General features: G+C 32.2%; 1 protein-coding gene across 8 annotated transcripts in view; it reads right to left on the reverse strand.

Moving 5' to 3' along the window:
- LOC130895714 (complexin) overlaps window positions 1–13,279 on the reverse strand; it is a 552,249-nt gene that overhangs the window by 27,182 nt on the left and 511,788 nt on the right. For all 8 annotated transcript variants that reach the window (XM_057803198.1, XM_057803197.1, XM_057803194.1 and 5 more), the window contains one exon: window positions 1–1,588. This exon is cut by the window's left edge and continues 27,182 nt beyond it. In XM_057803198.1, coding sequence (XP_057659181.1) covers window positions 1,515–1,588 — 74 coding nt within the window. In that variant the 3' untranslated portion in view covers window positions 1–1,514. The remainder of the gene's footprint in view (window positions 1,589–13,279) is intronic.

The following is a 13,279-nucleotide window of genomic DNA, read 5'->3' on the forward strand; positions in this document are numbered from 1 at the left end:
CAATGGTCTAATAATAGATAGACATGAGCTCACTTTTTTTTAAGCAGTGTTGTCATTTCTTAAACTCAATCCAAGAATTCATAAAATTAGTTTATAGTAAGTTATGAATGAAACAAATAATAATCAGAATATCAGAATCAATACAAGAAATACTCGAATAGAGAATGGAATATGGAAAACAAAATAAGAAGATACGTTTCTATGATGGAAAGCAGTACCGATAAACATCAGAACCAGAATATGAACCAATTGCGAACATCTAAAATACGCACTGAAGTAAGTAAATATCGTATTAAAAATATTCTAACCTAAATATGAACTTCTACAATACCAGTAAATACTAGAGTACTACACTTGGGAGCGTATGAAGTAGACAAAGATCGCTGTCAGTTATAGTCATGCCAAATTCTGGATTTTCTAAAAGAAGTGGGATTAACAGATCATCTGTATACATTTGGTTCCCCATTATTGCATCCAGAAAGGGGGACACTATAGATCCTTTGGATCTTAGTATATATGAAACCCCAATACCTACATACCAGTCAACACTTTTTTAGAGAAACGGATGCTACATTAACAGAATGCATGCAAATTTGATACGAATTAATCGAAATTTTCAAGAAGAATATAAAAGATGACAACAACTTTGTTTTTGGTCAATCGATTTGTAACTTAAAACTCACGTAAATTGAATGTAAAAATATGAAGTAAGTGACTATTAAAAGTTTTTATAGAATATGTACTATGTTTTCCCATTGCATTGAAAAAATATGAAGACATTCCATTGTAATTTTGATATCTAAAATCAGAGTAATTGTTATTATAGAATTTAATCTAGAGACTAACCTCACAATTGGTTCGATTTATACGTGGAAAATATTGCATTGTTTACGAGCATCATTTTTTGGAAAATGATATTTTGAATTTATACTTGGCAAGTTATATTTGAACACATGTCATCATAATATATTTGTTTTTTGTTAATTGTTTATCGCAGTCTCTTTTTTTGTTTTAGGCATTTAGCTGCGTGGCCAAGTTATTGTTACATAAAGTGTATGGTGGGGTCTAGAATTTGCAACAATCATCTAATATTAGAAATAATACTTTGGTTTACGATCTGTTTGCCTCTGTTTATCTTTAAAATTGCTTTTCCTAACATAAGTGGTACTGTTGTCAAATCCTCACCCAATTCAAGGGATTTTTTTCTAAAGGATTCCATATACAGGGATTACAAGAAAATTATTGTATTAAACGACACAAGTTCAAGATAATGATTTTCATATTGATACTGATGACGCTTGTATGTAGTATCTCATTAACGTTCTTAATTAAAAACCATTGTATACTTATATCGATTAAAAATGTTTTTTTCAAAGACAATATATACAAGCTATCAAAATATAAACCCTGTTTTCGAACTAAATAAATTAAATTATAAAGGTTGACTTGTTTCTCTATAATGACGCCCTATGGTGTAGACGGCCCGCAGTAAGTGCCTTGTGGTATCCCAAAATTCATTGCATAACACATTTACTTTCTATTTGAGACTTGAGTTCATTTACTTGTGTCTCTATCGTGTTCTTCAATTCTGAAATTCAAACAGGTAAACATTGAAAATACATCGAATAAATAAATTTAGATCACAGACATTCGTTCACAATCATTCTTGATGCCAAAGTATTTGAAAATTCGAGACAGTTCAAACATTGGAATCAAAAACTGATACCTACATAAACATTTAAAAGTTGAATGTTAACTCTCTAGAGAACTTTGGAGATCGTTGGATAGGTTAGATTAGGTGAAGTTGAAACCTTTTACAACATTTTTAATGTATGTTATCTTTAGCTAATGCTCTCTTCCGATATCTTCTTGTAATTTCATAATAATATATTAGCTCGTTTCAGCCCTGTACACAGTAGTTCGTTGCTTTCTTAGTTAAAAATGTATAGGCCTTAACCAATTCATTTTGAAACTCTTTATAAGGAGGTCAACGCGTTTATGGATGGCAGCCTTCTAACTCTCTCATTAATTTCTTACCGAACTCTTTCCCAATAACGTCACACTGGGGTCAATAAGGTTAAAAGAAAAAGTTTTTTGACAGTTTTAAAAGAAGAATGAAGGTATAATATAACTAATATAACTGGGAAGGTGGTGGCGCAATTATGTAATATTATTTTATGCGGAACAACAGTAACATTTCTATTTACAATTAAAAACAGATTTTTCCAATAGAAGACAGAAAACACGTCTTCTCGAAAAAAAATCAGCTTGGAATTGAACTTTGATAATTATTGAAGGCATCTATCTCTCGAGAATAAGCTACTGATTCAGCGTGTTTAGATATAAATAATAGTAATTAACATCATTGTAAGGGAATATTAAGAGTGACCAGTGAAGAGTACAATAATAGAAGACTTCAGTCTCTCTCCAATCTACCGGCCAAAAATCTAGTGTCAGAACCTAAAAGACTTAGTTGAATGACGTCAAGTTTGGCATTATAGATCGATCAAATGGAACAATCTGAATCACTTTTTAGTGAAAGCAAACGAGATTTATGAAGTAATCGTGGTAGGTATGGAAGCCTATATTCATTACTGCTCTAAGTGCTTTTCATGCAAGAATTTTGACACCGAAATGTGAATAAATTTCTCAGAGACTTGGATATCAATAAAGCTACCGGCTCCGATGACATATCACCAAACGTCTTGACGAAGTGCGCAGCTGGAATAACAAGTCCGCTATGCAAAATCTTTTCCCTATCATATAAAAGAGGTCTCTTTCCTGCAGATGGGAAACGTGCATAGAATCAACCCATATAAAAAATGCATCTTGTCACCTAATCTCCTTCTCCTGTACATTAACGATGAGCTCGACAAAACTGCAAATCCCGATAAGATCTGCCAACATCCAAATCCAAAGCAACGAATCACCATCATCAAAACCGATCTTTAAAACAATCTGGAGTTGGGTGGGAGTAATCTGTTTGAGCTTAATGTGGCAAAGACCCAGGCTGATGTTTTCACAAAGAAGGCTGGTCTGCGGCTCAGGATTCGGTTCTGCATGGAGAAAAAAATTACCATCATTGCAAATTCACTTGTTGGGTGATTAGTTTGGGAACATTATGTCCTGGCCGAATTAACTAAAGCAGCCTCACAAAAATCTGGAGCCCTCTTTAAGACCAAAAAGCTGTATACTCCACAACAATTTCTAATCCTATACATGCTCTGCTAACACATTTGAAGCAGGCATACTGAAGATACTCGACTAAATTCAGAAGAAAGTAATTATAGGTGATCCAGACTTGACCAGGAACTTTTTTAGTCCACAGAAGAAAGGTGGTTGACATGATTCTGTTTTACCTATACTACCACGCCAGATGTTCTTCCGAATTGTCCAACATAGAGTAGTATCTGCAAGATCTACTCGATGGCAGATGTGCCTCATCAACACCGAATTCGCTTGCAGAATTATTTGGACTTATTTGGAGAAATGCAAGTCTATAGAATCAGCTACCAAGGCATAAAGTTTCTGATCACTTGAATATACAGAGCTTTAAGATCAATATCTACAGGCATCTTCATACGACAGGGAGCGCTAGATCTACTTAAATGTAATAAGGTTTGCCCCCTTATCTTTTGCTTTTTACGGAAAGAAATTAAATAATGTCGTCTTGGTTCACTATCATATTTCAATATATCTTATTTTAAATTGACTGTGTTAGGTGAAATTTGACGTTTCAACTTAGTTCGTTTTTATTGAAATAATACTTAAATGAGCAATTTGCACAATTATATTAATTAATAAATCACCTACAGCATGAATATGAACATAAATATTTGTCTTAATCACAAAAAATAATTTTTCCTTAGTTGTTACATTCCAAAAATATGAAGCGACCATCGGTTAAATTATTCATTGAGAATAAATAAAATATAAGAATCTAATTTATCTTTACATATTGTTCGATTGACTGACTGAAGTTGCTTGAAATTTTTCGGTATTGTTCAACCAAAATTAACATGAGAGCCAGCTCAATTTTCTTAATAAGATTCAGGTTGGATATTATGATATAAGGTCTATATTCTTGTCAAAATGAAGTTAGAAGTAATCCATCATAATAATCTAAAAAACAGATGTTTCGTAAAAGATTAATTGAATTGTAATACTCGAGGAAGTTCTTCAATTATTTTTCTCAAGATGTATCATCCAGTTCTATTTGGTCTACTGGACAATTTACGTTTTGGTTTCTTTCCTTTTTCTAGTATAATTTCGCACAATATTACTGAAACTTCATTAAAATCCGCAGACATTTTTTTCGATAATTGATTTGTTATCTACAACACATTCAATTATTTCACGAGAAATAGATATATTTTGCAATAAGAATGTTTTAACTGTCTCTGCATTTTCAAGTTTAATTGTGAAGCATTATACTAAAAGTACTTACCTACTGGAACTCAGGATCTATTGGAAAATCATACCAATCCAACAAAAAGAGAAAAGGAAAATAATAAAGGAAGAAAATGAAAATGCCAAATATTTATTATTGATAATTAAAAAAGCAATACAAAAATAATAAAAACGAAAAATTTCTACTGCCAATAGAGAAACACAACATTTTCAATGCAAGGTTCAACTGATCTTTCTGGTATGTTTATCAGGTGTATTCAAATCTTCCTTTTTTAAAATCATACTTTGTTTTCAATAAGTAATGTCCAAGTACACGCAAGATTACTTTTCATGAAAGTAGCGTAAAAGTATATAATAACCCAACCACAATATTAGCTTTTTTGAATGAAAACAACAGAGCATTAAATTCGAAAATTATTTAAATCAACTTACAGCTGTACCTACACTTTTGATGTTAAAATGAAGTTTTCTTTAAAAATGAATATCCACAGATTTTATTTCTCTTCCTATATATACATACACAACTTTTTTTGATATAAGATTTGGATATATAATGGCCTTTGTCTCAGAAGTTTATAACGTCGAAAGTCTTCAATTCCCTCAATCTGATTGGAAAAATGGTTTCTTATAAACCAAAAAAATACGATGAATGTATTCTATTTACTGAATATATTATTTATGACAAATAATTTCATAAAAAATAAGAGACCTCGACTTGGAAAATAACTAATACTTGAGTTTGGTGAAACAGTTTATTATACGAAAAAAAAGTGATGAATTACTTTCTGTATATTGAAATAATCGAGCGATTTATTTATTAACTCATCTACAAAATGAGGTTTTTTTTCTGTGGTGGATAAGAAATCTCTACCAACCTACACTGCCCACCAGTGCTAGCAGCACGCATGCATTCCATTTATGTCTCTGTGGGCCTTTATTCCCCCACATAAGCAGTCAGATATTACTTCGTAAGCGAGGCATTAGCTAATTTGCTCTTATTTCTTCATTACTTCCCTGTGTCCCCTAAAAGTTGCAGGTTACTTGGAGGTTAAGAAAGACACATTCTATTTATGATACCTTGATCAAGCTTCGATTTCAGCTCATTAGTAAGTCTGAAATCTTTGAAATTAAGGAAAGAATTGCACCGCTGAAAATTGGGCATTTCGGCGACTCCTCGCACTCCTATTAACACAGGTATACCCGAAAGCTTTCATGCCTAGCCAGCATCTGCTTTAGGTAGTAGTTAACACTAACGATGCTGTGCTTGTGTCACTTATTCACGTTGGGAATTGAACGGTAGGTTCATTCCTCTTAGAAGAGTCCTCCACGTTTTTTCCCATCTTTGTATACTCCTTTTGATATGGTATGCATCCCTATTGTCGTTTCTTACTTAGCAATAGATGCACTTTCCTCAGCTAGTTCCTCAATAGGTAAAATTTCTGCGATTGCCTCGGCGGCTTTTTTCAGAGCTAAATCGTACGAAATGCACTAATCACTTGTAGTTCACTCAACCAGTCTATTGATATATTGATATCAGCTTCTAAAAACCGCAAGGCGCAGAAATCAGCGCAGACCAGAACAGAATAAATAAAGTAAAAGAACAAGCAAACAAAACCAGCCGAATATCAGACTCACTCCGGGATATTATTTGGAATAATACCAGTTTGAACAAAAGGGCAAAAGTCAAAATATACAAAGCCTGCGTTAGATCCATATTGACATTTGCTGTAGAAACAAGAGCGGACAATAAAAGAACTAAAAACATCATTCGAACAAGAGAAATGAAATTACTCAGAAAATATGCACACACTAAGAGACAGAAAAAGAAACACAGACAGGGTTTGAATCACTAGAACACCACCCTTATTCACCAGGTTTGGATCCGTCCGACTATCATCCCTTTTCTCAACTTAAAGAAAGTTTAAAAAGTCGTAAGTTTTTTTCCAACAAGGAGGTTGTAAAAGCTGTGGAGGTCTGGATTACAGAGCAAGAAGAAACACAAACATAAGACAAGAATGTGAGGTGGAAGACATAGTCAGATGGGGACGTGAACGTAGAAGAGCTTGGAACGAACACGTGGACAGGATGACTAGAGAAAGGATAGCAAAGATCGCATTAAAAGGTTATTAGACGAAAAAAAGTAATAAAATTACTTACTTCCATATTGAGATTTCTGTGCATTAAAAAAATCAAGCGATTGATTGACTAATTCTGAGGGAAGTTCACAAGAATGTGAATAGCTCTAGCAATTCCCCATGTTTTCAATTGGATTTATATCAGAAGAGTTGGTTGGTCAATCCAGTGAGCCCTAAAACTCCTTACGTACGTGAACTTACGGGGTGTGGAGGTTGAGTATATTTCTTTCTAGGACATTATGTTAACTTTTGATAGGAAGCAACCCCAGAGGGAAAATTAAAGCTTCAAAGATTCAATTTCTTACAAATTCCGATTCATACCCGTCATTACATTGAAGAATCCTCTTTATATCGTGTGTCAAATTATTAATTACATTTGTGTTTAATGTGGAATTACATGTTTAATGTGGAATAATTCATTTGTTTACGTATGAAAATAATGTGTTTCTCGAAAATAATGCAATCAGCAACAGCACATGAAACGCATATTGTTTCTAGAGCAGAACAAAGATCGCAAGTGTGGATTCCAGAAATATGGAAGAAAAACAGTCAGCAATGAGAGAGAGATATACAAAAAATGTAGAGGTTTGGGCGTGTTTTTGGCAATATTAAATAGTAATGTTTCCATTATAGTATTACATAATCTTTATTAATAATTTGTGCTTAGTTTCTTAGTATTTTCAACATATTGTAAAAATACTTCTCTTCATCAAGAAGAGTTTTGCTTTGTTGTTCAACACCAAATATAATGAAACGGAAACATGGTTTTATAACAAAGAAGAGGGACAAAGTATTATCAACAATTCTTAAGATACACTTTTGGTAATAAAAATGTAGATATATTCATAATTTTCTTAAAAATATCAAACTTAAACTACTTATAGATGTGCTTCCGGAAGTAAAATACATTGATTAATACAAATAAATAAACAAATGACACAACAACGTCAATATTAGAAAGCCACATATATAGAAAACCCACATTATCTGAATTTATTATTTTGTTTGTTTATAGCTTCATACAAAAATTGGAAAATGTCAAATTTCAATCACAAACTGACATTCTTCAATGCGAAAATGTGATTCTCACATTGAACTCCCTTTGAAAGCCCAGGTTTTTCTCTTTAATTTGAACACCGGTTAAGTCTGTAACTAATAGATACTACTTAAGTTGAAACCATATGAAAAACTTTTTTATTAGTGGTTTTATGGAAAATTATTCCTGATAAAAAGTTCTGCATAATCCAAAAATTAAAATGCAACCGTCAGATATCAATTTTTTAAAGCAGTATACGAGGTTTGTCAAAAAATTTGTTTTTTTTATTTTTCGCAATTCAGAAAAATGTTATGAAGTTGTTTTGAATCAAAAGTTATATTTGAATATGTAATTACAACCATTTATTATGAAAATTCAAGTATGATTATTTACACTCTGATCCAAGAAATGTTGGATCAAAACTCGTTTTTTACAAGAGCTATAATATTTTCCGTTGGGGCAACATTTTCTTCAAACTAAACCGTCACTTCACAAAATTAGAATTATTCATAATTATATATTTAGCAATAATTTATAAGAGATTATTTTGATCGGGACTATCAGTTGATTTCAAAAGGGATTTAGTCGCGCGCGCTCTGCCCTCTATCTCAGAAACGATTCACCGTATGAAAAAATTTTTACAACAAAAGTTGTAGAGAATTTAATGCTCTACAATATTGATGAGGAATACAAATAGCGTAAAACCCATAGGAAACGAGTTATTTGCAGAAAATATGCAAAAAATCAATTTTTTTGACTTTTGATCACGATTTTCAAAGTTGCTCACATCGAATTATATGTTTTGAGAGGAATTTTACGATGTCAAATGAACAAGTTTAAACAACTTTATGGTTGGGTATCTCAATTTTCCGAAATTCTTGTTTAAATCTCCCTAAAATGACTGGACTACTGATTGAATAATTTTTTGGGATAATGGAATTTTTCACTAGATCAGAAGTGGATGAAGTCAAGTAAATGTCTTTCTTCTAGTAGAGGAGGTATGCATGGGTCTCTCAGTTAAGTTGTGGAAGTGTTTGCGAACCAAATAAACAGATTCTAAAATGGAGAGAGCGGAGAGAGTTAGAATTTTGTAGCTCGTTTTTGTAATTTGATAGATAAGATAGAATCGAAGAGGTTCAAACTACAAGACCCTCAGAAAGACAAACCATAACGAAGATGCGATTTGAATAACGATTAGTAAGTTAAAGCAGTACGAGAATCGAGATGATCAGACACAGATTTAATGACAATCCAAGTAAAGTTTAATTTAGTTGTCAGGTTTTCTATGTAGACCAAGAAATTTGATTGAATTTAAGGATCGTTTTTTTTAGTGTCTAAACAGAGATAGTTTGCGTCAGACCAGGACTTGCTAGTTATAAGATCATTACCCATGGTCTAATGTAGAGCTTGTATTTTCAATTTCTACATTTAAATTTACCAATTTGGGTCGCTAAATAGATAGAATAAGATGATTAGATGATTTCTAAGAAAGAATAACATTCACAATTGATACCGCGTATTATATTAATTAATCTTAGACATTTTCATTTTAGATTACGATGTTGCCTAGACATTAAATTTTGTGCATACCTACTTCGTTGATAACATCATTTTTTCCACACCATAACAAATAAGTTGGTTATATTTTGAGTGTTCTGTGGTACTTATCGGTGATAATATTATATTTTTATCATAGAAAGGAGAAACCTAATTCATTTTCTAATTAAAAACTTATATCTTGCTTCAAAGGGGAGAATCACATTTTCAGATCAATTTATATTTCAAGTTTGATGTGTTTTGGGATTCATCATTATGTACAGGGTGCCCAGGTAAAAATCCAAAGTGTTTTATCTTCAAAACTGTTAGTTGTACAAAATTACGCTGAGAAAATTCTGTTCCAAATTAGCCAAAAGGTGATCTGAGAAAATAGGTTTAGGTTTAGATGATAATGATAAGACGTATCCACCATGTTGATTTTTCACTAAAAGCCACCAGGTTCGTTCGTCTAGGGCTAATAGTTTCCAAGATAGAGTACTTTGTATTTTTATCTAAGCAATAAATAAAATAATGAATGAATTCCCTACTGTATATCTAAATATAAAAATGATGTTACTTAGTGAATGAGAGAATCCGTCAATTAATGAAATGAATGATGTTCTTTAATCATTGAAGAGTTTTCTGTATTTTCTGCTTTCTAGTTGTGACTAGGCTTTTAAATTTCATTTTTCTCGTGAAACATCCACGACAATAATTTATTTCATCTAAATAAAAATACCGATGAATCGCTTTTTTCCACTAATATTACGAATTTGAATATTCTAAATAGTTATATTGTTAGTAAATTGACAAAACTGTCATGTCAAAAATACGAAAGATAAAAACTTTTGAAAGAGGATCGATCCTAAGTTAAATCAACCTTCGTATGTTGAAATTTATTTAAGAAATTTGTTGCTTGTAGAAAATCGGGCCAGGCTATAATTATTTAAAAATCAAAAATAATTTTTTTTACAATTTCTACCGATAAGTTTAATGAGGGAATACCACACCAATCGAAAGTACAAAGCCTGCAGAACTCGGTATAATTCAATTCATCTACAATCACTGATTTGTCTACATCAGCGCCATTATGGCTTAAGATTTTTGATCTGGTATTTATAATATATAACTGGACAATTCTTGAATATGAGATATTCGTCCTTATATAATATGTTTAAAGAATTAGTCAAGAAGATGATGTTAATGCCCCAACTAAAACTAACTTCCTATTTAATACAGACGAAAGTGGATTTAATAGTGACCCTTGCAGGGTACAAGCAATTGTTAAAAAGGGTAAAACATCATCTAGAGTGTCACGAGGTGAAGATCTACGACAGTTCTGACTTACATAGCGGTCAGATTGGTCATTGGATAAGACATGTACACACTTTTTGTTTAATAGTTTTCATGTAAATTTGTATTTTCTATTTATTTAGGGATCAAAACGAATAGAATACGAGATATTCCTTTATATTTAATTATATTTTAAAAAAATATGAATTCAGTTTTTTCTATATATAACATAAGCTCCTTTTTATTAAAATCTATTCTATTCTATTCGTTCTGTCCCCTAAATAAATAGAAAATACGAATTTACATAAAAACTTTGCTTAAAACAAAAAAGAAATTATAAAGACAACTGGAATTTTTGGGAGCGGGGCGTAGCTCACGCATTCTTGGAAGACGATCCGTCTGAACGATATGCAGTGAGTTCGCCTCGGTAGAAACCAGGAGCGTGGGAAGTCCACGACCGCTTACGTTCCATATCAAACGTGTTTGATTTTCAGGCGTGAATATGACAGTTGCTAGCCAGGTTCTGACGAATTGACACGTTTAGTGAGTTTACAAGATGTCTGAGCCATCAGGTACTAGAGTAGTGAAGTTGCAATATAATGAAACAGTTAAGTTTATAGAATTGTATGCTAGTGAGCGATTGTTGTACAATTCTAGCTACAAAGATAGAGATTAAAGATTGGCCGCAGCGAAAAGAGTAAGCGAATCCATGGGATCAATGGATTTGGACCAAAAGAGGTTTTAGCTAAATTTTCAGTTTTATTTTAGGGCCCAGAGCTTGTCTCATGTCAGTGTCTGATTTTAAAATATGTTTTGATATACGTTCCAGGAGATAATCAACCTATTCTTCAGACATTCGTAATAGATTTTTAAAATCTTCATGATGATTAATCCTTAGCTCATGGTCAACGAAATGTTGAGCCCTTGAATTTCTTTTCTGTATTCAGTTATTTGTATTATATTTGAAATACTTACTGGAGCAAATATAGAAAATAATATCACCACATTTAAATTGGAGTGTAGTGTAGATAGGTAGAGATCGATATCAAGTACATTATCGTCTTCAGAAGGTAAACTAAAACAGTACCCGTTTTATACAAAATTTTTCCACCAATTAAAATGTGAGAGTTGAGACAAAGGGCCAATTCCTTACAGCCCACTCTATAGATTTGGAGTTAAGGAATAAATTTGGAGATTCCCGCCAAGGACGTTTTCCCGCTAGAATTAATTTTCATGGGGGAAGGTTTATTGGTGTAAAAATTAAGTATAAAACAAGTCCAGTCATTAGGTTCCCAGTCTCAGTAGACGATAACTAGGTTATCGAAACGCGCGTCAGACAGATTAATTTTGAGTGTTGGTGCGAACAGTGTGTTCAGTATGAATATCACCAACGGCTCCAGAAATAGTTTCAAAAATATACGGTGAAAAACGCATCAATAGAAATGAGAGTACGTTTTATCGACAGTTGTAGACTTTTATGCGACTGTGAAGGTAAACGTTCGACAAACAGATCCAAGACAAATATTTCGTGGGATATAGGAAAATGCTGCATGATGTGAATGTTAGTAGTTCATACAATAGAAAATGATGGTTATATGCCAGTATACACCAATCTTTTGAAGTAGTTAAAAACCTTAATCTATAATTGGTTGCGAAGGTACCTTTACTATCAGCCATGGTTTTACATACAGGGTTCATTTCACGGGCTCTTGGTTATCTCAATTTGTAGCCACCAGATTGTCGTTGTTTTCGAGGTATGGAAAAATTAAAAATTCAACTCCATATGAATTTCAATAAATATGAAACATACAAAATAACGTAATAACTGTATAACGCACTCGCTCATTCCAAAAATTTGATCCTTGCCCTACCCGAGACCTGTATGTTGTTATCAGTTGCTACAAAATATTTTTTTTTGTTTGCTAGTAATTTTATCTTTTTCTCTATTGCTCGAGATAATTGGCTTTGACTTCTTTGTCGCTTGTTTAAAGTCGCATAAAAATTTTATGTATCAAAATTCGACTTTTTGCAAACCACTTTATATCATTATATTCAATGCAAAGATTTCACTATTGAGTAGAAATAACTCGAAAGAAAATATCTGGCAAGCGTTTGCTTATTCTATATGCTTCGTATCTACATACAGTTCGTGGAAAGTTTTTTCTTTACACTCATCGGTAGAAATCGAAATAAATAAAGGTTTTTGAATCCGTACTTAATTATAGCCTGTCCAGAATTTTTGCATTTTTTATAATTTTTAATATACTCAATACACAATACTTAATATAATGATTTTTATCCCCTAAGCAGATTGGTGAAGCTCGATTTTACTCAGAATGTTGAATTGATCTTAGTTGCAATTACTCATTATTTTGGCATGGCAGCTTTTGGTGAAATAGACAATTATAAAGTTTATAAAAGTGATAAAAACAGTTCATTTAACAGTTTTATAACATCAAAATTGAGCCCAATAAGTTCATTGAAGTATCCAAATATTGTCAAGGATTTAGAAGAATTCATTCTAGATTCAGATTTTCGAATTCCTTTAGCTTTTAGCAAATATATTTGTTCGCATTACTAAGAACTACTCAATAACATTCAATAACTTTGTTATATCTTTTTTTTATTGTATCCCTCTAACATATTGGTGGTAAATCAAATATTTATAAGGTCACAAATCAATAAGATTAATCTGTTTACCGATATACATATTAAGAAAACCTATTTCTAATGAAGTTTGCCAACGACTTTGCTAACAGTGCTTGCATATGTGCCTTTGCACCTTCTTTTTTGGTTTTTAGAGATTAAGTTTTATTGGATCGTCTGTTCATTCTATATGGATACAAATAAAACTTAAATTTCTTCTCCA

The sequence above is a fragment of the Diorhabda carinulata genome, chromosome 6 (genome assembly GCF_026250575.1).
Source record: "Diorhabda carinulata isolate Delta chromosome 6, icDioCari1.1, whole genome shotgun sequence".
Lineage (NCBI taxonomy): Eukaryota > Metazoa > Arthropoda > Insecta > Coleoptera > Chrysomelidae > Diorhabda > Diorhabda carinulata.